The sequence below is a fragment of the Pelobates fuscus genome, chromosome 4 (genome assembly GCF_036172605.1).
Source record: "Pelobates fuscus isolate aPelFus1 chromosome 4, aPelFus1.pri, whole genome shotgun sequence".
Taxonomy (NCBI): Eukaryota; Metazoa; Chordata; class Amphibia; order Anura; family Pelobatidae; genus Pelobates; species Pelobates fuscus.
In genome coordinates this window covers 72,714,398-72,738,377 of record NC_086320.1, presented here as the reverse complement: position 1 = coordinate 72,738,377, position 23,980 = coordinate 72,714,398, and the positions used below count along the sequence as shown (strand labels likewise).

The following is a 23,980-nucleotide window of genomic DNA, read 5'->3' as shown; positions in this document are numbered from 1 at the left end:
CTTCTCCTGTCAGCTGCTCGTACCCTTACTGCTAACTAGCGCTTGCAGGACTTTTCACGGCTGGCTCCTTTCCTTTGGAATAGCCTGCCTACTGCCATCAGACTCTCCCCTAGTCTTTAATCGTTTAAGAAGTCCCTCAAAACCCATCTGTTCAGAAATGCTTAAAGCCTCCAAGAGTAACTTCTATGTCACATACCTGTCTCCAGGGCCAGATTAAGAGCCCAGTGGGCCTGGTGCTGACAATTATGATGGGCCTAAGTAAAAAAATGTATCGACCTTAAACACTAAAACAGTCATACTTCTCAAGCGTTATGTATCTGGTGGAGATGTTGCCGGAGGGAAACTCATAGGATGCAGCTATAAGAAAACTCAGATTCTCTTAAAATATGTTAATCGCTCTCTAATTCATGCTTTCATCTTTCATGTAAATCCATACCACCTAACAGCAGTGTCCAGTGAGGCAGGAAGTCAATGGGTGGTGTAAAAGGGTGGGCCACTGACGCAGATCATATAACCAGAACTCCCGAAAGGGACGAACATGCCCAAAAAGGAGGCGTGTCTGTCCAATGAATTGGAAGGCTAGCCTGGCATGAATGCATGTCAGGCTGCCTGCCAAACATGCATGCTGGCCAACAGCATCCTGAGCTTAGCATAAATGCGTCTAATGATGTGCTCGGTCCACGCTTTCTAAGGACTGTCCCCTAGCACTCACATGTCCACTTGTCTCCTTACCTTCTTACTAGCAGGCAGAAGCTCCTGGTATACAGTCTGAGACAGAGAAAAGGTGGCTGTAGTGAGTGTAGAAGAAAAGGAATAAGTTCCATACTTAAGCAAGAGTATGTGAAGAGTAGTTAGGATTGCCACCTTTCTAGGAAAAAAATACAGGCCCTACTAATTTGCATAACTAATTATGTATGCGTGACATCATATGATGTAAAATCACAAGGATTGACATAAGAGAAAATTCTTTAAAATCACCAAAAAACTACTTACAGTTTGATTCTGCTGTATAGATGGATTGCTCCCAGTGTCTCCCTGCCTCCCAGTGTCTCCCTGCCCCCCCCAGTGTCCCCATGTTACCCAGTGTCCCCTAGTGTCTGTGTCCCCATGTCTCCCTTTGTCCCCATGTCACTAGGGGACACTGTGAGACATGGGGACACTGAGATACTTGGGGACACTAGGAGACTTGGGGACACTGGGAGACACTGAGACTATGTATCACAGTATCCATATGTATCACAGTGTCTCAGAGCCCCATGTTTCCCAGTATACCAATGTTGCCCAGTGTCCCCTAGTGTCTGTGTCCCCATGTTACTAGGGGACAGTGAGATACATGGGGACACTGAGACATTTGGGGACACTGGGAGACAAGGGGACACTGAGACACTAGCGACACTGGGAGACATAGGGCACTGAGACACAAGGGACACTGGGAGACATGGAAACATGAGACACTAGGGACACTGAGACACTGGGATACATGGGTACACTGAGACACCAGGGACACTGGCTGGGAGACAGGAGGACACTGAGACACTTGGGGACATTGTGTCCCTAGTGTCTTAATGTCTCCATGTCTCCCACTGTACCCAAGTGTCTCAGTGTCCACATGTGTGTCTGTTTCCCCATGTCTCAGTGTCCCTATGTGTGTCTGTGTTCCCATGTCTCACAGTGTCCCCATGTCACTAGGGGACATTGTGAGACATGGGGACACAAAGACACTTGGGGACACTGAAACCATATATCATGCGATATAAGTTGGCACTATATAAATGCCAATAATTCTAATAATATATACATACAAAGTATAGACAGCGCTCAACAGATATAGATTAATACGTGCTTTTTAAAAACATGTAGCCATGAAAGTACAGGGTGCTTAATGAGTAAAAAATATTCTGTGCCCCTCCAAGAACACAAACCACATTGAAAAAATAAACTCAAAGCACACCATATATAATTGCATAGAAAAATATTTATTCAAAATACAAGATGAAATACACCCACAATGTAAAGTATATATATGCAGAGAATCAACCACAAACCATAAACAGCTACATGAACCCAGGCACTACAGTGCTCACTATAAATCCAGAAGGTTTAAGAATAAAGGGTAAACTAACCCTTAGCTGGAGACTCACTCACTCCCCAATGTTTCAGCATTCAGCCTTCCTCAGGGGGGATCTCAGAGTTTAATGGCTTACTTTCCTACTTTTATACCCACTACCATAGTAAACTAAATACTACATATATGCACTTTATATTGTAGGTGTATCTTTATCTTGTATTTCGAATAAATATTTTTCTATGCAATTATATATAGTGTGCTTCGAATTATAATAATAATACTTGCTCAGAGCCAACTGCATGTTTCTCTGGCTAGAGTAATGTGTTTTTTTACCATCATTGGCCCCATGTGTTTGTTGGCAGCTGCTAGCCACCAAAAGCTAATATCAACAAACAGAACTCACAACTCATGACATCATTGGCCACAATCCAAAACAACTTGTTTTTTTAATATTTTTAATTTTCTGTTTTGATGTAGCAGATTGCAGGGCTCGGTGGAGAAGGTAAATTAATTGTATCACCGACTTACGCACCATGCATCCAGTCCTCTCCTCAAAATTGATTCTTATTATGGAGTCTGATCACTAAACAGTCGTTGAACGTTTACTAAATACTTGCCATATTTAGGCAAAAAAAATCAAGGTGGAAAAAAATGACAAGATAGAAAAATAGTCAGAGGTGTGTTTGACCATATTATCTTGCACATAATTAACATGGACCTTATTGTGATTTGAGGATACTGGTGCATAGCAAGCTCTATTTTAGAATATTTGGATTTATTGGAATCAGTATATGTTTAGTATTGACTGATCTGATTGACTATCTGACCTATGAACATGTCAATATCTGTATGTAATGCCACAACAGTCTCCTGCTAGCATCACATCACTTTGTATGAGCAGCATTTCATTACAGAACCAAGTTTGACTCTCTTTTTTAGGCGGAATTGCCTCTAGTTGTCTGCCTGGAAGACAGCTACTAGGGATGTATTTAGAGGAACACTAAAAGGTCAGGGACACAAACATATATTCCTGACCCTATCGTGTTACCACCATCTTTCCCACTGCCCCCTTCTCCTCTTCTCCTTCTAAATATAGTAAAATCTCACCTTTGTTCCAGTCTGCTGCTGCTGCATGTGCCCCTGATCTGCCTGCTTGGTTGACATCATCAGAAGTGGTGGTCTGAACCAATCACAATGCTTTTCCATAGGATTGGCTAAAACTGTCAATGAGGCAGATCAGGGGCAGAGCCAGCACAAGCCAAACACTGCCCTGACCAATCAGCATCTTCTGGTAGAGATACATTGAATCAATGCATCTCTATGAAGAACATTCAGTGTCTGCATGCAGAGCGTGGAGAAACTGAATAGCAGTGCTGCTCACTGTGCAGCACTGCCTAGGGAAGCACCTCTAGCAGCCATCTGAGGAGTGGCAAGTGGAGTTATCACTAGGCTGTAATGTAAACATTAAAAAAAGAAAATCCAGCGCACTCCATCATCCCCTAAACAGCAACTTCAGTGCTGACAGATTTAGTTAGTTTTTTTAAAAACACCTAATCCAGGCAAAAAATAATGGGGGTTTGGTTACAATATATGATCATACATTGCATAAGCCTGCCACAACGTCAATGCTCCCCATCTTTGGCAGGTCCTACACTACCTTGTGTCTTCTTCATGAGCTACTTACTTGGGGGAAAAGGTCCATCTAGAGTTCTCTGCAGTACAAGGCTAAATTGGGCTATGGGATGAGGCACCTGTGACAGGGAGGGGTGCAAAGCCAAGGAGTTGGCTAGACTCCCAAATATATATATATATATTTATTTTTTAATTGTATAAATTGGCTACCAGAAGCACCCTATTTATTCATATTCAGGTGAGTGCAGCCCTGACCCCTGTTTTCTCATGTAATTTAAACATTTCCTTTTCTCTTTTACTGCAAAAAGCCTGAAAGGAATGATTATACTCACCAGAACAAATTGAATAAGCTGTAATTGTTCTGGTGACTATAGTGTCCCTTTAACTCTTCAATGTAAGCATTGCTGTTTCTACAAAATGGCAATATCGTAAATGGAATGGCTTAAACGACAGGACCACTGCCACCCATTCCTCCTGTGACGGCATCCCGAAGCATCGCTTCCTGGTTTCTTGTCTAATTCAATGTTCCTCATAGAAAAGTGTTGGGGAAGAGATGCACGTGCATTCTCTATAAGCTGCATTTTATGACAATCAATGTCCTCATGGACATTGGACGTCAAATAACCAAGTGAAACTCTGTTGTTGCAGCGCAATCTACTTCAGTGACTGTCAGGAAGACAACCACTAGAGGCCCTTTTATCCATAACTGCATATCTGCTATTTGCCAATGTTTTAGATTGAAGGGCTAATAGGTGAGGGACCCGGCTCCCAGACTACTTCATAGAAACATAGAATGTGCCGGCAGATAAGAACCATTCGGCCCATCTAGTCTGCCCAATTTTTAAAAATACTTTCATTAGTCCCTGGCCTTATCTTATAGTTAGGATAGCCTTATGCCTATCCCACGCATGCTTAAACTCCTTTACTGTGTTAACCTCTACCACTTCAGCTGGAAGCCTATTCCATGCATCCACTACCCTGTCAGTAAAGTAATACTTCCAGATATTATTTTTAAACCTTTGCCCCTCTAATTTAAGACTATGTCCTCTTGTTGTGGTAGTTTTTCTTCTTTTAAATATAGTCTTCTCCTTTACTGTGTTGATTCCCTTTATGTATTTAAATGTTTCTATCATATCCCCCCTGTCTCGTCTATCCTCCAAGCTATACATGTTAAGTTCCTTTAACCTTTCCTTGTAGGTTTTATCCTGCAATCCATGAACCAGTTTAGTAGCCCTTCTCTGAACTCTCTCTAAAGTATCAATATCCTTCTGGAGATACGGTCTCCAGTACTGCGTACAATACTCCAAGTGAGGTCTCACCAGTGTTCTGTACCATGGCATTAGCACTTCTTTCTACTACTAATACCTCTCCCTATACAACCAAGCATTCTGCTAGCATTTCCTGTTGCTCTATTACATTGTCTGCCTACCTTTAAGTCATCAGAAATAATCACCCCTAAATCCTTTTTCTCAGATGTTGAGGTTAGGACTCTATCAAATATTCTGTACTCTGCCCTTGGGTTTTTACGTCCAAGATGCATTATCTTGCATTTATCCACATTAAATGTCAGTTGCCACAACTCTGACCATTTTTCTAGTTTGCCTAAATCATTTGCCATTTGACTTATCCCTCCTGGAACATCAAACCTGTTACATATCTTAGTATCATCAGCAAAAAGACATATCTTACCATCAAGACCTTCTGCAATATGACTAATAAAAACATTGAGAATGGGTCCAAGTACAGATCCCTGAGGTATGCCACTGGTGACATGCCCATGCTTTCAATATACTCCATTGACTACAACCATCTGTTGCCTGTCACTCAGTCACTGCCTTACCCATTCAACAATATTGGAATCCAAACTTAAAGATTGCAGTTTATTGATAAGCCTTCTATGTGCAACAGTGTCAAAAGCCTTACTGAAATCTAGGTAAGCAATGTCTACTGCACCACCCTGATCTATAATTTTAGTTACCCAATCAAAAAAATCAATAAGATTAGTTTGGCATGATCTCCCTGGAGTAAACCCATGTTGTCTCTGATCTTGAAATCCATGTGTTTTTAAATGTTCAACAATCCAATCCTTTAACATGGTTTCCATTACTTTCCCCACTACTGAAGTAAGGCTTACTGGCCTATAGTTGTCTGATTCCTCCCTACTACCTTTCTTGTGAATGGGCACAACATTCGCTAACTTCCAATCTTCTGGGACTACTCCTGTCAACAATGATTGGTTAAATACATCTGTTAATGGTTTTGCTAGTACACCACTAAGCTCTTTTAATAACTTTGGGTGTATTTCATCAGGTCCTATTGACTTATTTGTCTTTACTTTTGACAGTTGAAATAGAACCTCTTCCTCTGTAAACTCACATGTAACAAATTACTAATTTGTCCTTTTTCCTAACTGAGGCCCCTTTCCTTCATTTTCATCTGTCAATACTGAACAAAAATATTCATTGTGGCAGTCAGCTAGACCTTTATCCTCTTCTACATACCTTCCTTCTTTTGTTTTTAATCTAACTAATCCTTGTTTTATTTTCCTTTTTTCATTTATGTATCTAAAAAATGTTTTGTCCCCTTTTTTTACTGACTGTGCTATTTTCTCTTCTGTGTGTGATTTGGAAGCTCTTATAACTTGCTTAGCCTCTTTCTGCCTAATATTATAGATCATTCTGTCTTCCTCACTCTGTTTTTTTTTATAATTACTAAATGCTAACTTTTTGTTTTTTACTATTTCGTCCACATCTGCGGAGTACCACAGTGGTTTCTTGAATTTTTTGCTTTTACTGACAAGCCTAATGCCTTTTTCTGTTGCCTTCAGCAGTGCAACTTTTAAATAATCCCATTTCTCTTGGACTCCATTTAAATTTCTCCAGTCTGATAATGACTCCTTTACACATATTCATTGAGATGAAATGATCCTGGTGTCTTTAGTAGCCCTTTAAAAGGGCTTATAGTTTGTGAAGTATCTTGTATGGCTGTGAGAACTGCTTTTGCTCACAGCAAGAAAACACCGAGGAACAACAGCATAAAAACCAAAAAATAGTAGACCAAAAATTGAAACACAACACTTTATTAAAGATATAAAATCATATAAATCAATTTAATTAAACAAAGTGAAGAAACTTCATTTTATGGTCTGAATACAAAGACCATCACAGTACTGCTTATGAAACATACTTCAAATTTTGGTAAAAGCCCAATATTCTGAATTTCTAACATTTATTTATAAAAAGGACCAGTGAGGTATGTGTCTGTCTGTTAGTATTGGATTCATATACACTGAACTTTGGGCCACAAACTTCAGCAAATGCCATCACTTGTTAAAAAATAATTCCTACATCAACAATAATAAACATCTGTTTTAATCTTGATATCATCAATGTAACTTACCGTATACTTACAGTATAACAGTGTAAATTGAACCAGACTTGACTGATAACATTTCTTTGTAAATATATGTATGTATATCATGTATACCATATACATTAAGGGGACACTCCAGATCCCTAAAGCACTTTATCTTGCCGAACAGCTTTCTCTGAAGAGTGTGTCTTCTTTTCATTTTGCGAAAAGTGAAGATTTCAATACAAATGGACTATTATAAATTAACCTGGCTACACCCCCCTAGCTGTCAATCAGACAACCAATCCTCTTACTTCCTAGTTGTGTTAGCTCAGTGGAGCTAGGCTCAAGAGGCAGCAATGGCCCAGAGCACCTGCCTTGTAAAAATGTCTCGTGCTGCACAGAAAGTCTGAGCTGGGTAAGAAGGAGAGGACCTGCGAAGGATTAAGACACAAGATCAGCAGCTTTTGCAAGCTGTTTTTAGATACATCCATAATTATAAAAAAAAAAAGTTTAATTAAATACATGGAAAGTTTCATTTGGGGTATATTTACTAAACTGTGATTTTTATTTAATTTGCATTTGGGCATTGGAGTATCCCTTTAACCTCCCTGGCGGTATTCCCGAGCGTGACTCGGGGTTAATTTTCGCTGCCAGAAGCGGTAACCCCGAGTCACGCTCGGGGTAGATAAGATTTACTTACCTCCGCCGCGATCCGCTTCGGGAGGACTGCCTGACAGCCCAGGCAGCCCTCCCACGGCAAATAAGGCCCCCGGGGGCCATGTGATCGCTCTGAAAGAGCGATCACATGGCCCTCTATAGCTGGCTGTGGATCTGCCAGCAGGGGGACTGTTTGAAATATCAGACAGTCCCCCTGCTGGTGGGAAGTATAAAAAAAATAAAAAAAGACAAGTGTAAAAATAAATTAAATATATTTTTATATATATATATATAATATGTATATATATATATATTATATATAAATACGTATAATTAAAATAATAAATAAATAAAATAATAAAATAAATAAATAAAATATTGAAACAAAATTTAATATAAATTATATATGCATATGTAATTTCATTCTAACTGTATTTTGTTATTAATATATATATATCGGTAACAAAATACAGTTAGAATGACATTCTATATATATCTATATATATATAAAATACAAATAAGCGCAAATATATATATAGATAAATACATATAATTACATAAAAGATTACATTAGTATACACGTAGAATTTAAATACCTATAAATGCATATATATTAAAATTCTACATGTATATTTAAATAATCTTTTAACGTAATTATGTCATTTGATTAATTAAAATTTGATTGACATGCCTGACATGGGGGCGGAACTGGGCGGGTAATTCAAATGCAAAAAAATGGTACCGCTTTTGGTACAAAATTCCTGACATAATCATACCGCCACTGAGGTTAAGGAAGCAAGTTGAGATATGTCAAATCAACCCAAGACACCCTATAGCCCTTTGGAAAACTGGTAGTGCACATTTTTGTTATTCTAGCCAAATCTTTAACCCCTTAAGGACACATGACGTGTGTGACACGTCATGATTCCCTTTTATTCCAGAAGTTTGGTCCTTAAGGGGTTAAAGGTAAAAAAACAGGTAATATGACTATGCATATATAATTAAATGTCCCCATTTCTTACACTGCATGTACTTTAAAATTGTGCACATATTAAAGGGTCACTTAGCACCATCTCAACTATGCTTAATTACAAAAATGATAATGTGTGCAGCATTCTGCCCCCTCTCTCAGCTTTGAGAGTTACTTAGAACTGCAGCAATTTGACAAAACCGCTGCTGGAATTCTAAAACAACTCCCCAGAGCGATCGATCAGACAGGCCTAAATTTTCAGTTCAGTTCCTGATTTACTATGTTTATTTTGTCCAAGTTTCGCGGCATCTGCAAAAACCACACACATCTTGGACTGAACACCGTTTTCCTCTGTGGTCTTTGGCTCTGCCAAGAGCTGCCCTGTTCACTAAACATTGTCAGCAGCATGTTACTACTGTCAATCATGCTGCCCTGTCTGCCTGCTATCAGTTTAAAGAGAAGTTTCAGTCATCAGTGATGAGCAGAACTACCCATGGTTATAAATTAAATTTCCCATAAACTTCTGCTGTGGAATGGTATGAGATAAGAGTATTTAACTAGCGTGAAAGGGGCCTGTTTGCTGGTTCTAAACAATGCATTGAGGGAAACCTTGAAGGTAACTTTTTATTTATTTATTATATTTAAAATGGTTTTAATTGAATAAAAAAGGGGTTTATTTACACTTGCCATTTGTTTTTCATTAGTTTGTAAAATATAATCTCAACAGAATTGCTACCAATTGCAGAGTCTTAATAAAGATGTTAATAATAGAGTGACAGACATCACAATTCTGGCTATCAAATATATGGCAGATGATCACAAGAGCTGTGCAGACAAACTATCTAAAATTGCACAGCATCATACCAAGCTAAATACAGTAAATGAAGACAACGCCCACCTGAAATATCAATGCATGAAAAGTAATGCTAATAAAATATAGTTGATATTTCAGGTATCAAGTCTCAGCCATAGTCATTGTTTGGCTATTTTACCTTAAATCTTACTATTCAGTTTTAAAATCATTACCATTAACTATGTTATGAATACATGTATACGTCTTTTATTAGGTAGTAGGTATTTCATTAGGTAGTAGGTATTTCATTTGCCCAAAATGTCAATAGGTAAAGTAGCAACCTAATAATTATAATCACAAGTGTATTTTAGCCCAAATGGCTCTGAATAAAACTTTAATAAAAAAAAACAGGATTTACTTTAATAAATGCAATTTAGTATTTTATTGAAACAATTTTACTTGACAGCAGAAGATGGCATAACTGTGCCTTAACAAGCAATAAAACAAATTAATGGCAGAAGCGCAAAACAAAAATAAAATTAATAAATAATTCTGAATATGTGACATGCAACAGAGAAGCATAGTATAAGCAGATCTGTCAAGTTTTTATTTAGCATAATAAAATTAATGATCATCATATGGGTATTTTTAATCTAAATACATCCCGTTTATCAGTTGTTGTTGTTATGGTAAATCAGGGACTGCATTTTTATCACTTAAAACCGGATTAATAGACTATGGTTTATTATCCCTTTATTACCTGATTCTAACATTAAAGCAACACTGTCATCTAAAAGTAATATTTCATAGAGATAACATTTTTATGAAATTCTCACATTGACTGTCGGAATTTCAATGAAATTGCAATTCAGTCAAAAGATATAAGTAGGGACTACATTGTCTTGGTAGTTTTCCAATGCTTGGCAAAGATTGACAAAAGGCAGAGCTATCTATTGACAGCTGAGGGGAAAAATACTTTGTCTACGGAAAATTGCCGCAGTCTCGCAAGATCCTCCATAGACCTCGTTGTTGTATTCTCGCACATGAGCAAGAGCACAACGCTGATGTCAGCTACTGGCAGCTGAAGAAGAGCAGGAGAAGATGGCGGTGGCCTCATGGTCATGTTCGGCTAAGTATTATTTACCTTCCACTGCACCCCTCAGCAACCGCACTGCCAGCCACCAATCAGTCACCGTTGGGTGTCTTTGCAATGCATGCAAAGACCCCAGACAGTGACAGTGCCGTTTTAAGTTAACAACCATTTTTTTTTAAAATCCAACATATTGCAAAAAATGTATAAATCATTTTATAAAAAAAAACAAAAACAAGTGTTGCGCTCAAATTATACTCAACATCCATTGATCTGGCTGACGTTGGTGGGGGAGGAGCGTGGGCAGAGACCGGCCCAGTGCCGAGGGACATCGACGCTGGATTTGGGTAAGTGGCTGAAGGGGTTTTAACCCCTTCAGCCCCGAGGGATAGGGATACCTATTTAACCTATAGTGCCAGGAAAACGGATTTGTGTTCCTCGCACTATAGAATCCCTTTAAGTATAATTTGAGCCCAAAACATGTTTTTGGATTATTTTATCACTTTAGGTGATTGCAGCTTATTTTCACACTCACAATATTTTTTACCCTTTTTGGTTATTAAATCATTTTATCATGCTAAAAATGTACACCAGATAGGTCTCAATACTGTAAATGTAAAACAAATATTTTCTTGCGGACCTAACAAACTTATCTTGCACAGGGAGAATAGCATTTTCTTTTATTGTATGCCATGATGTCGCATGCCTCCTAACATTTTCAGTGGACGGAGAAGGTCTCTTAACATTACAAAATACAGACACACTTTTGCTTGCATTCTCATTGGGACACATGTTTGCAATGTTTAAAAATTCAAAAGTATACAAAAAAAACAGTTTAATTCTACTATATGTAAAGCAAGATTTTCAACCTAATAATGTCTTGTCAGCGAATACTATTATAGTAAAAGAACTAGATTTAGTTTACAAAAGGAGAAAGCATTTTTGTATTCCTGAATTCTAAGTATCATTACTTATTGCAACTTTTTGTAAGTTTTTGTATTCCTGAATTCTAAGTATCATTACTTATTACAACTTAAATACTTGTGGCTGTGAGAATTATTGTTGTGAAGCACTGTCAATGCATACACTATACAATCTTAGCTCAAAGCAAACACAGATAATGTGCAAAAATAAAAAAAGGGGGGATTTGGTCCCGAAGGACAACCCCTGATAAAGAAGGACACTTGGCAGGTATGCAAGATTTTAAATCAATCCACAGAAATAAGTTAAACAGGAACTGTCACTTTTCTGGAAAGTATACCACCGAATAAAATATAGAAAATCACCTATAACTTGTGTTATCCTTTTTTTCATGTGATGTTCTGTTTTCCTTTAAATGCACTTTAGATATTCAGCAAGTAGCATAGCAATCCAGTTATGACCAGGCACAGTCATGGCACAGATTGCATTGGAAGAGGAGAAACAGGAAGTCCTTCACATTCACATTGTACGTTCAAGGACAGAATAGTGCAGAGCTTAAAACAAGGGTGCCCAAAAGGTAGATCCCCAGACGTTGTAGAACTACAACTCCCATGATTATTTGCATGCCTTTAGAATGCTTTAGCATCATGGAAGCTGTAGTTCTACAACATCTGAGGATCTACCTTTTGGGCACCCCTGGCTTAGAACAACAATTGACAGAAAGCCAAGATATAGGTACTCGGCTTCAGGGTCGAGATAAATACAGCAGTGTAGATTTCTACATTTAAATTTATTTTTCAGACTTCACTAACATATAATATGTTAAATAATAAACATACTATGAAAAATCATGGACAGTGACAGTCCCTCTTGAATGTTCATAGCAAATGTGTAAGAAAAGATACATTGAGTACAAAGATGGGTGGAAGGGACATCAATATGGCAGTCTGAAGTAACCTCCTTAAAAGCAAATATGTAAATCATTCATAGTCTGTTATTCTTTGCTTTCCTCACAATCAGAATAGAGAAGATCTGATAAAAATTTATAAATGCAATATGCACAACTACTATACTATATACTTCTTATATGCCCATCTTACACTCATATAAATATTCTCCAAGATAAAGCCTTGTACATTGAAATAATGAATTAAGATTGCTCTAAGGAGCTGTGGTTTCCATTGGAAACTTTTTAATGATTTGAGTACCATTACACTCAAGCTTTCTTTCCAACGCATACCAGAAGAGCCTTTTAGACAGTAAAATTGCCAGATTAAGAAAATCTGTAAAATTGTCATCATGACTTTCTGTTTTGGTCAAAAAGGTCATAAGATCCCAGTGGATATCTGCCATACTCCCAAAATCAATGTCCAGTGAATTGGGACACCAATGGTCAGGGTAAAAGGAAGCATGCCTTTGAATGGGGGGTAGGTCCGCCCAAAAACTGGCAGCTCAGCCTCCCAATTACACAGGCCAACCCACTGAGCCATCCAAGGAGCAATGTTTCAGTGCTCTCTGCATGGTCCTACTGCCCTTAGCTTAGTGTGAGTGCTAAGATGCGCTCACACTGTGCTTTTTGGGGACAGTTCCCTGGTGTCCCCAAATGGAGGACACCAGGGAACAAACCCGGGACGGCGGACAGGACCCTAGAATTAGGACTGTCCCTCCGAAATTGGGGCGACTGGGAGGTCTGATCTATGCCAAACCTCCCACTTTTAGATAACCTGTGAACAACGTTTTATCTTCCAATATAACTGGATGGATACTTCAAGGTAAAAAAAACTAAAATACAAAATTGTTTTGCATTTGTCAGGTGGATGCCTTTGATCTCTATCTCTACTCAAGTCAAGGCTCTCCACAAATAATATCTCCAGTTTACAGACAGATATTTCTTGGAGATAATCAGAGTCGGAGTCATCGGAGTTCACCTATCTTCAAGGGTATTTTTAGGTGGTGGTGGTGACAGAACTTGATGCCTCGGTCTATTCAGTTTCATGTAAATCTATCTTTGATGGACAACAAAGGGTCTGTAATATTCTCTACAAATGTTTTTACTCTGTACTTAAAAAGTTAAATAAAAATAAGTTACACATAAAATAAAAATAAGATGTCTATGACTCCATATAAAACGAATAATAATTCCACTGCATACACACAGAACAACATGACTATTTTACAGTGTAACATGCACAATTATCAGAGGAAATTCTAAAGAATTGAATATGAAGCCAGTTTTAACATGCATACACAATAATACACAAATTGTGGAAGATTGAGAGAACCTTAAAGTGGAACTGTCGTATATGTAAACCGAAAGCTAACTCAAAGTTAGCTATGGGAGGTGCCTTGTTTAAATTCAGGAACTTTTAGAACTTATTTCATGTTTGTCTATCCAACCATAGCATACCATTAATTTACTCTAACCCCTGTGGTGACACACCTGCAGGCACATACACATATTATGCACACTTGAAAGAAAACCCAAGCATGCATGTGCTCATACAGCAGATCTCTTGAAATGCACAAGAGAACCTGGACACTGGGGTTGACATCTTTCTGCGCACCGAACTGCTCATGCCAGCCAGTGCTTCAATCTCGTTTACTGGGTCAAGGGAAGAGGAACTTTAACAGCGACAGTTCCACTTTAATATTAACGTTACATCAATAATTCTTAAATACGACAATCCAGTGTATTTTCAGCACCTGAAGACTTCACACGGCAGATAATAGTTTCTGATAATGGGTTAGATGGATGCTCTCAACACCAAAGTAGTTGACTCGTAGTTGCTCAGAGTGATCAAACACTAAAGAAGCCAATGATCTGATATACTGAACTAACATGCCACTGACATCACTTCCTACAAACCACATTTAGTTTGAAAACAGTGAGTTTATAATGATTTGCAGCAAGTGCTTGCAGTCAACGTCCATATATATTGTCTGTAACTGCTTTTTCTAAGTCTTACAGTGAAAGCTGATTAAAAAAAATCCCACTGATCTTAATAAAAGCACATTCATAGTGGAATGACTGCATTCATATTGTACGTGTGCTCATCCGGATTTTCTAAATGTTAACTGCGTCCGGCTTATTTTTTTTACTTTTTATTAAAGTATAAAATGTTGACTTGGAGAATTATTGGACTAACAGCAACAGCAAGATCTCCATTCCTTTTACAAGAAGGTTGATGCATATAAAAACATGAGAAGTGCTGGGGTGTAATGACCCTAGTACAATTTGCATGATTTATCACGATCACCCCAGACTTTTCTATCTACCACAAGATCTATTTGAGATTGCCTGCAGTCAGGTATTTCAAGATCACATCACAAGTGGAGAAATGTTATAAGGCTTATTTAAAAATGACATCTAGACACCTTCTTGTTAACAGGTTAATGAGCCGCAGGAGAAGAAACATATGTGGTTAGCATACAATTACTCTTTGTGTGACTATGATCCCATAGTTTTCTATCTTCATCTGACAGATAGAGTTATTTACAGTTACTTTAACCGAGCATAAATCATTGTTAATACATGTTTTAAAAGTATTGTATTCCTGTAAGATGTGTTTTCATGGACTATGTGCTGCTAACTAGAATCTCTAAACCAGACTGCAGGCTAGTAGCTTACCACTTATTAAGTAACCTTATACATAAGTAAGTGTCAATATAGTGAAACACTACTCTGGTTTTCGGTTTAGTTTACTAAATCTATTGTGGCAGTTGGTTTTCTGCCTTTGTCATCTTTCTCTTTTATAGTTTACTACTAGGTTATATTTTCCTAAAGACAAACTATATACAGGTATAGGTTGCAGGCCAATGCCCAATTAATTTGGCAATGGATAATTAATATTCCATTAAAGGAATTGTTGTTTAGGAAATTGTAGCTGAATATCAATTCAGATAGTTAATTCAGGCTAGACCTCTATCTGCAAACCACCTTATATCTTTCATGAATATTTAATGGACTTTCCATTTTATGCAAATGAACTTTCCTTTCCGTCCATCCATGTCACCTTTCACTGTTTGTCTGTCTTTAGAAAAAATTCGATGTTACATTTTAACTGCTATCCTGGCATTCGTCCTTTCTTTACGGTTGTACACGTTCTCTATTTTTCTCTTGGTAGGAATGTCCACTAAGAACTACCCTACATCTGAACCTGATACAACCATGGTTAGTAGTCCTTTTCGAAGAATACAATGAATCATGATCTATACCAGTAAGCAACCTGAATAGGCTATCCCGCACACTCTGTTTTTAAAGTTGATGGAATAAAGCAATACTGTTATTCACTGATGCAGCAGTCTGTGGTCTGAAGCTGATTTTGACTGTCACCATAGGATCCAATGTTGACGAAGGACTTGATCCCTCCAGAGCTGCTTAGTGACAGTGGCACATATTCCACCGTTTCATTGTGAGTTGACACACACAAGATTTCTAACTCATCTTTCATATTTATCTGCTTTCATATACAGATGGTCTGTACTATATTTGTATTATTTCTTTTTTAACCCCTTAAGGACACATGACATATGACATGTGTGACATGTCATGATTCCCTTTTATTCCGGAGGTTTGGTCCTTAAGGAGTTAAAGTTACATCCCAGGTTGGTCTGTGGAATATTGGATTTGTTTTTTAAACATGCTTAGACAAATCATTATTTGGCTCGTACATGTTCAATACGAGGCACTGGAAATGTTTCGTTCTTATGGGTCCCTTTTTCATTGCACATTATTTTATTATAAAAGTGTCCAAATCTTGCTTTAAGGAAACGAACATTTTTTTACAAAAAAAAATTCATAAATAAGTGCATTTGTTATACAGTACATTATTCTTCTTCAATTGTATGGACTTGGCTTATATTCTAACTGATGAACAGTCCTAAATAGTCTCATTGTGTAACATCTTAATTTCGCCTTTGCAACCATTGTCCTACATTGTCAAAATGTTATCCGTAGGTCTGGTACCATTTCACAATTCAGTCAAGAAACCTCTGGCAGGCTTTCTTCCAGCGACAGGCAGTGCACCACTTGTCCCTGTTCTCCATTCCATACACTTTGCGACACTTTTTGTTTTCACCACGAGGTTTTCTGGCACTGAAATAGTTAAAATATTTGTTAAAGATTTCATTAAAATCGACCAGACAGCAACAAAGTTTCTATCAGAGTCACTTACTTTATAGTTAAAGGGACACCATAGTTACCTGAGCAACTACAGCTTAATGTAGTTGTTCTGATGTGTATAGTAGGCGCCTGCAGACTTTTTAATGTAAACGCTGTGTTTTCAGAGAAAAGGCAGTGTATATTACTGCCTAGTAACACCTCTAATACCAGTCACTCATCCAGCCACTACAGGTGCTTCCTCATAGAAATGCACTGATTGCGCATTAGCCTTCCTATGAGACAGCATTGGATTGGCTTAGCTCATCAATTTTGATGATCTCAGCCAAGGCTGCGATGGACTCACATGGGCTGGAATAAAGGCAATAATCTGACCTTTTACCTTAATTACTGGGGGGCTAGAGGCCTAAACTTGGTTTTCATAACTATAGTGACAGGAATTTGTATTCCTCTCACTATAGTGTTCCTTTAACTGTCTATCTCATTATGAATAAATGAATCTATAATAAATATTTATTTACTCATGGTCGCACAGACCATCAGGCCTTGTTGGTCATGAGAATAAAAACGGCGACACCCTCCCCACATGGTGCTTCCAAACTCTGGCAAATAAAATTATTCCACAATCTAGAATCCACTTGTGACAGACCGCCGTCACTGAGTACCATGCCCACTGCTTATTCGTATGTTTTTCCCTTGTATCATGTGTTTCCTCTGTGTTTCCCCATGTATTTCTATGCATTTCGTGTATTGTGCCCTGTTCCCTATACCACCCCGATATCCCATTTAGAATGCTCCTTAGAATGTTCCAAAACCGCAAGGGAAATTACTAACGAGTGCTCCCCTGGGTGGCCGCACGGTTTCAGGTCCTCATGTCGGGGATCACCCTACCTGCTCCTAAAGGAGCCATAATCACTGCTTCTCCCTACCCGGGAGCTGCGAAGCCAAGATCGTAGCTGTCCAGAGAGCGCTCTCTCCGGGGATACCCAAGTGGAGGCATCCACTGGAGAGAGACGCGAGCCCCAGCAGGATCCCTGCTGTGAGCAGTGAGTCGGCTTCAGACCTGCGTAGTCCCGCTGGCCGTCTGGAAGTCTGTGCCGACCAATAGGAGAAGGAGCTCCCATTCAAACTGGGTTGCGCCATTCTCCTGATAGGCCGGCAGGAGTAAGCGCTGATTGGTCACTATGGGGTGCAGGAGACTAATAGGAGAAGGAGCGCCTATTCAAACAGGGTTTTGCACCCTTTCTCCCGAATGTGCAGTGAGACACCTCCCCTACCTAAGCACCGATTGGTGAAAACGGGTTTCGCCCCCTTTCTACTGATTGGGTATCAAAACACCTCTCCTCCCTGAGCGCTGATTGGCGCAAATTGGTTTCCCGCCTTTCCCCTGATTGTTCATTGCTTGTTTAGGCGCAAAGTTTGAATTGACCGGCCTAAACCAAGCAATCCCATGGAACTAATTTTGTGGATGTACAAAGCCTCAAGCCCAGACTTTGGAAAATGATTCCTCGGATTCTGTACATCCGACAGCCCCATTATTTGCAGGGATCCAAGCTGGGACCCGGGGCTATCCATGGATATATGTTTTACGTGTGTGCCCCACTTCCTTCAGGGGCGCAGACCCCCTAAGTGTTTCCCAATGTAAACGATGTGTTTTACTGTTGTACTGTTAGCCATCTCCCGCCCTGGAAGATACTATCTGTAAACCATCCCCCTCCAGCCTGCGACTGAGGGATTTGTACTGAAGAGAATGGAGACCCCATGCAGGGGTCTGTGTATAAATTGCTTGTACCAATAAAGCATTCTCAGTTAGACTCCCAGAACGGTGTCCCGTCTAGTTATTGGGGGGAAGAAAGGGTTAATCACGGTGCCTGTTGTTCCTGCATGTGGAGAATGCAGCGGGGAAAGTCCTTGTAAGGACTAGAGCTTCCAGGACTGAGTGCCGTCCAGTCCCTGGGAGCAAATAGAGCTAGTTCCCCTACCCAGTTCCAGATAGGAAGCGGACCCCTGGTGGAGTTACCCAGCCAGGGTACAGGGAGCACTGCCACATGTGGTGGCAGTGGTGGGATGGCTTCCTAGCCTTGGGGAAACCAGCACCTCTTTGGGGACACCCCCCCTACGGGAAGTGGGCATATGGAAGGCACGTACGGTCGGATTTGGAAGATGATGTGTGGTTAGGAGACCCCGACAGTTCCCACTTCTGGTCCATCCTGGACAAGCGGGAAGACACCTTGGACCTTACAGAGATAGCGAACTACAGACGCAAGCCCTCCCCTTCTAACCCTGCCCAGACTTCTGTGGCTGTCCAATCACAAACTTCCCAATGTAGCTCAATGAGAAGTCTTTGCAAGCCAGGTGCTCTGTGCAATTGTCTTGAATTTAGTTCCAGTAAGCTAACCAAACCAGGAAGTAACAGGACCTGTTGTCTGATCAACAGACAGGGGGTGTAACAAGGCTAATTAAAAAAAAAAATCTATTTCTATCGAAATCTGCACTTTTTGCAAAATTAAAAAAAGAGGACACAATCTTCACACATAAAGCTTTTCAACAAGCTCAAGTGCTTTAGGTGTCTCGAGTGTCCCTTTAACATTTTGTGTTCACATACCTCATTCCCATTCCTGCTCTTGTTGGGGATGATATAACTGTCTGTTCATACTGTCTGTGATCCTCAGCACTATTGCAGCAGGTACTTGAACCCTGGAATCACACATGCATTTTTAATTAGTTAAATCATTTTCATACATTATAATAGGATTTTGTAGTAGAATAGTAATAATTTAAAGACAGTAAATTTGAATGATGTTATTCAAGTTGAAACACTTAAATCCTCTCTATGGGAAACCTTAGATGGCATATCAAGGCCTAGCACAATCATTCTGATGACGCTCATGTGCTGGCTTCATTGCCAGCACATCATCCCACTGAATAGAGTGACGTCAGACATTCTTTTTGCAGTTTGAAGCGCGTGCTTAGGAGGCGGGAGCTCGGCTATGCCAGACTTGACTGGATAAAACATGTACAGATGCACAATTGTGCTATCTACTGGCAAGAGAAGTAATTTGCCAGGTCTTCAGCAAACATGGCGCTGATACCGATGACGCGCACGTTCGCTGAAGATAATGAAGCTGGCCATATGAACAGCCTACACACTGCCTGTAGGTATGTTCTCAACCAGACAGACATCAGCATAGAGTCTATTCTTATAGTCTGTCTGCAAGTAGAGAGGAGGAGTACAGTGGAACCTCGGTACTGGAACGCTCCCTTACTTTAACAATTCGGTATTCAAAAATAAAATTTGACAAAAAAATGTTGGTACCTGAACAAAACTTGGTTTTAGAACATAATCACATGGAATTAATCTCGTTGGTACCTCTTTGGTATGACACATCGGCCTCCTAGCTCAGCAAACACAGCTGACAGGTAAAGTGAAACTGAATATTCATCTCAGTTACATTGTGTTTATTGTTTTTCTGAATTATTTTATGCATATAAAGTATCATTAAACTGTACAATTTGTGTTAAAATGCTGTAATTTTGGGGGTCTGGAATGGATTAATCTAATTTATATTAATTCTAATGGGAAATTTTGATTGGGTTTTCAAACAAATCGGTTCTCAAACAGCCTTCTGGAACGGATTAAGTTTGAGTTCCAAGGTTCCACTGTACCAAATTTGTGGAATTTTAGCAGAACTCTAGACATTTTGTTAGCTATTTATCTAGCACAATGTATAGATGAAATCAAGACAGGAAACCTTTAAAATTATCTAAAAATTGCATTTTACTTCATAGTAAATTCCGCCAGTTTTCACATAAATTTCCAATTCAGAAGATTGTCAGATTTACATCAGAAAAAGTGGAGAAATTATTCAGAAGTCTGTTATGTCGACAAAACATGCTACATATTCAAAAAATGACAGGTAGAGTAAAAAAAAAAAAGCAATACATGAAAAACTCTAACAGATTTAATTAATTGCATCAAACCATCTCCATATATTTTCTGATAATCAGAAGGAAAAGTTTGAACACTTTGATAAATTTCCCCCAGAGTGGTCAAGGATGCTCAAATATCCACCCTACTTCAAAACTTTGATTAGTGAGATCACTCAACGATGACCTTTTAGATTACTAAAATAATGCAAATGTGCAAGTTTGAACTTAGTCAATTATTCAATTACATTAACAACCTTTTTGTTAGGGAAACTAAATGAAAATATAATTTTTAAAAATGAATTTACTCACTGAGCTGGCGTTGAAGCTGTTGATGTTAAGATGTAACTTTTTTGATCCTGGAATATTAACTGGGGAAGACGTCTAAAAGGAAAAACACAAAAACAAGGTGTAATTTTTCTTATGTAACAAAAATGCTACACATGCAAGCTACCGTATATAATTGGGTGAACTTTGATACCCCTAATGTATCATGCACTGCATGATATACAGAACAAATGTTTTCATTATTTTGTCACAAAACCAATACATATTTACAGTGCTGCACAGTATATTGGCATTTTCTAAGTCAAATTATTCTGATCCAGAATGGTTCTGTGTTCTGCCTAAAACATTATCCCGTTCACTGCAACTGTAAAAGATTAGGAAGCAGAGTGCAATCTTTTTTTTAACCAGTTTTTACAAAATCGGCATACACACACAGCTGCTGCTGTAAACAACGCACATTAATCTAAATGAGGGTTGAATGCTGCCACAACAAAAATGGCCCAAATTAACTTAACAATATCATTCTACTGCAATGTAACAATTGTAAAAACAATAAGCAAATGGTGCACAAAAAATCACAAGTGTATACTAATACAACAACTCAAAATATTTCTCGAGTCCTGCAAAAATAATAATATAAAACAAATAGTGCAACAACATATAAATAATATATGTACCAAATCCTTTAATGGATAAAATCACATCACAAGACATGAGTGGCTCTGTGCCAATCAAAAAGGAAAAGGGGAGGATCAAACCCTTTGATCTCAGATGATAAGCGGAATCTCCTATTCATGAAGCAAGGTTGCTCGACTTCTCATGGGAAAGTCAGCTTGTCACCTCGGATCTCAGCCATTGCTCAGCCGTTTGAGCAGCACAGAGCCACTCATATTGTGTGAGTTTATCCCTACAGGGAATTGGTGGGGGAATATGATTTATATGTTGTAGCACTATATGTGATATGTTATTATTTTTGCAGGACACAAAAAATATTTTGAGTCAGTTGCGTACCATTTGTCTATTAATTTTACTGTTTCGTGTCAGCCTTTTTATGCAAGACTTTGTGGTTGCTGCACCAAAAGAGGTGCAGCAAGTGTGAGTAGCCATTTAATCCAATGGGCAATGGTAGGACAGGAGACTGGATTGTGAGGTTGGACATGAGAGACAAGAAGGGGACCCAAAGGGGCACGAAGAGGGGTTGTAATATCGATGTATTGACAAACACAATGTGCAACACAGAGCAGGTCTGTTCAGGAAATATGGATAAAAACGGAGAATGGATTGGTCTTAGTGCGTCTTGTAATGGTAAAGAGTACTCCATCCGGCACAAAAAACACAGCATGGAAATTGGAGGCACGAATATCTGAAACTCTGTGGAAAAGCACTAGACAAAGGAGAAGAGCCAGCTTATCAGAGAGTTGACAAATAGACCATCCATCATTAGAAGGCAAAGATTCCAAAAATGAGAAAACCTGAGCGACATTTGGGAGCAGTAAAAGTCTGCCACGTAAAAGTCTGCACATAGTAGGGCGTTTGCCCATCAGAGAATTAACAATCGGGATATGATCCACCGAGATTGCAGAAGCTTGTGCAAGTTGAGTTCCTGGCACGCATGAGTCCTATAAGAGTTTTGAGCTGTGCTCGAAAGTCCTGCGTCATGCTAAGATCGCCTGAAACGGTCCACCCAGAGTGGTGGAGGTGGCCTTGTAGGGTGAGAGGATGGAAGTCACCTGCTGATTTTCTGAGTACATCTGTGGTCGGATGTACTAGTAGAGGGTTGTCTACCGACAGTTCCACAAGACTGTGGAACTATGGTGTAGCGGAGGCCTAGTCCTGACCAGGACTTTCCTCCACTGGATCACCAAGAGTAGAAATCAGGAACAAGATACTGCCAAGTAAATAGCCCACCTCCTCCCCAGTAACTAGATGACACAAAGTTCTGGGAGTACAACTGAAGTTTATTCTGCCACACACAGCTTTTATGCACTGGCCCCTTGCATGGAGTTTTCACATCAAGAACACAGGGGTTTATTCCAAAGAGCCTTTGTGTTTGAGAGATAATTAAGTTTAATTTAGGATAACTCCATTATCTCTGAAATACAGAAACTTACATACATATTATAAAATCCCCTAAAATACACGAAAAGTATCAGGAACCACACAAAAATCATGATCCCGAATAGCCCTGATCTGAGCGCACAAAATATCCAAAAAGCATCCAGATAGGTTTGGTAGAACGAAAGTTCTGTTTGAATAAAGGTTTGACCGACCGACCACAAGGTGGTAGCCAAAAACAGTTCCAGAGGATTGGTCAGAACACCGACGAATGCTGCCCCCAGTCGGTAGATCATATCTCCCGAACATCGTTCGTCTAAATGATCTGGAAATTGAACAGGCAGCAGTACGAACACCGCCCGGGTTTGTGGACTCGCGTGGCCAAAATTATTTCCATGCATTCAACGACCATGTACCGCTGCCTGTGTTCGGGAAACAAAATGGCCATGCACTGGACCACATGCATTTGGTTATAAGAATGGCGGCCACCCAAGGAAAGCACTCAAGCTAATATGTCAAGTTTTTAATTTGTAGTTAACAGCCAGGGGAGGTTGGTGTTAGCTAGGGCATAACAAGGGGGACCACACACCAGTCATTCGGGAGACGAACAAGGGGGTATGGACAACCGAACACAAGGGAATGGAGTCTGCTAAACATGGGTTCTCCATAAAGGAGTTACTAGGACTATCATGACTCTTTGAATTCTGATTTGGTGAAGAGTTCGCTGGATTATGGAGAAGAGAAGGAAAGCATATGCTCCTATCAATGGCCACTGCTGAAAGAACACATTGGTTGCCAAGGAGAGAGGGTCTGGCAAAACCTAAAGAAGATGCCTGTTTGACTATTCAGGAGAGATGCAAATAGATTCAGTGTAAGGGGCCCTCAGAAAAGATGAATGTGGTGAAACAGTTCAAGATCTAGCTGCCAATTGCTGGTATCCCTCCTTTGATGGGAAAACCAATCTGCAACCAGATTGTCAGGGCCTGTTAGCTATTCTGCTTGAATAGAAAGATTTATGTCCGAGAACAGTTTGACGATTCGCATTCGCAGATGATTCATATAGCGGACTGCAGAGATGATATGCATCCGCAACACTAGGGAACAAT

At 39.3% G+C, this 23,980-nt stretch overlaps 1 protein-coding gene across 2 annotated transcripts in view; it reads right to left on the bottom strand.

The window, feature by feature from the left end:
• Positions 1 to 16,079: 16,079 nt before the first annotated feature.
• ZNF704 (zinc finger protein 704) overlaps positions 16,080 to 23,980 on the bottom strand; it is a 112,264-nt gene continuing 104,363 nt past the window's right edge. For both annotated transcript variants that reach the window (XM_063450362.1, XM_063450363.1), the window contains exons 8-10: positions 20,844 to 20,915; positions 19,210 to 19,301; positions 16,080 to 16,580 (exon numbers count right to left, since the gene is read on the bottom strand). In XM_063450362.1, the coding sequence (XP_063306432.1) occupies positions 16,463 to 16,580; positions 19,210 to 19,301; positions 20,844 to 20,915 (282 nt within the window). In that variant the 3' untranslated portion in view covers positions 16,080 to 16,462. The remainder of the gene's footprint in view (positions 16,581 to 19,209; positions 19,302 to 20,843; positions 20,916 to 23,980) is intronic.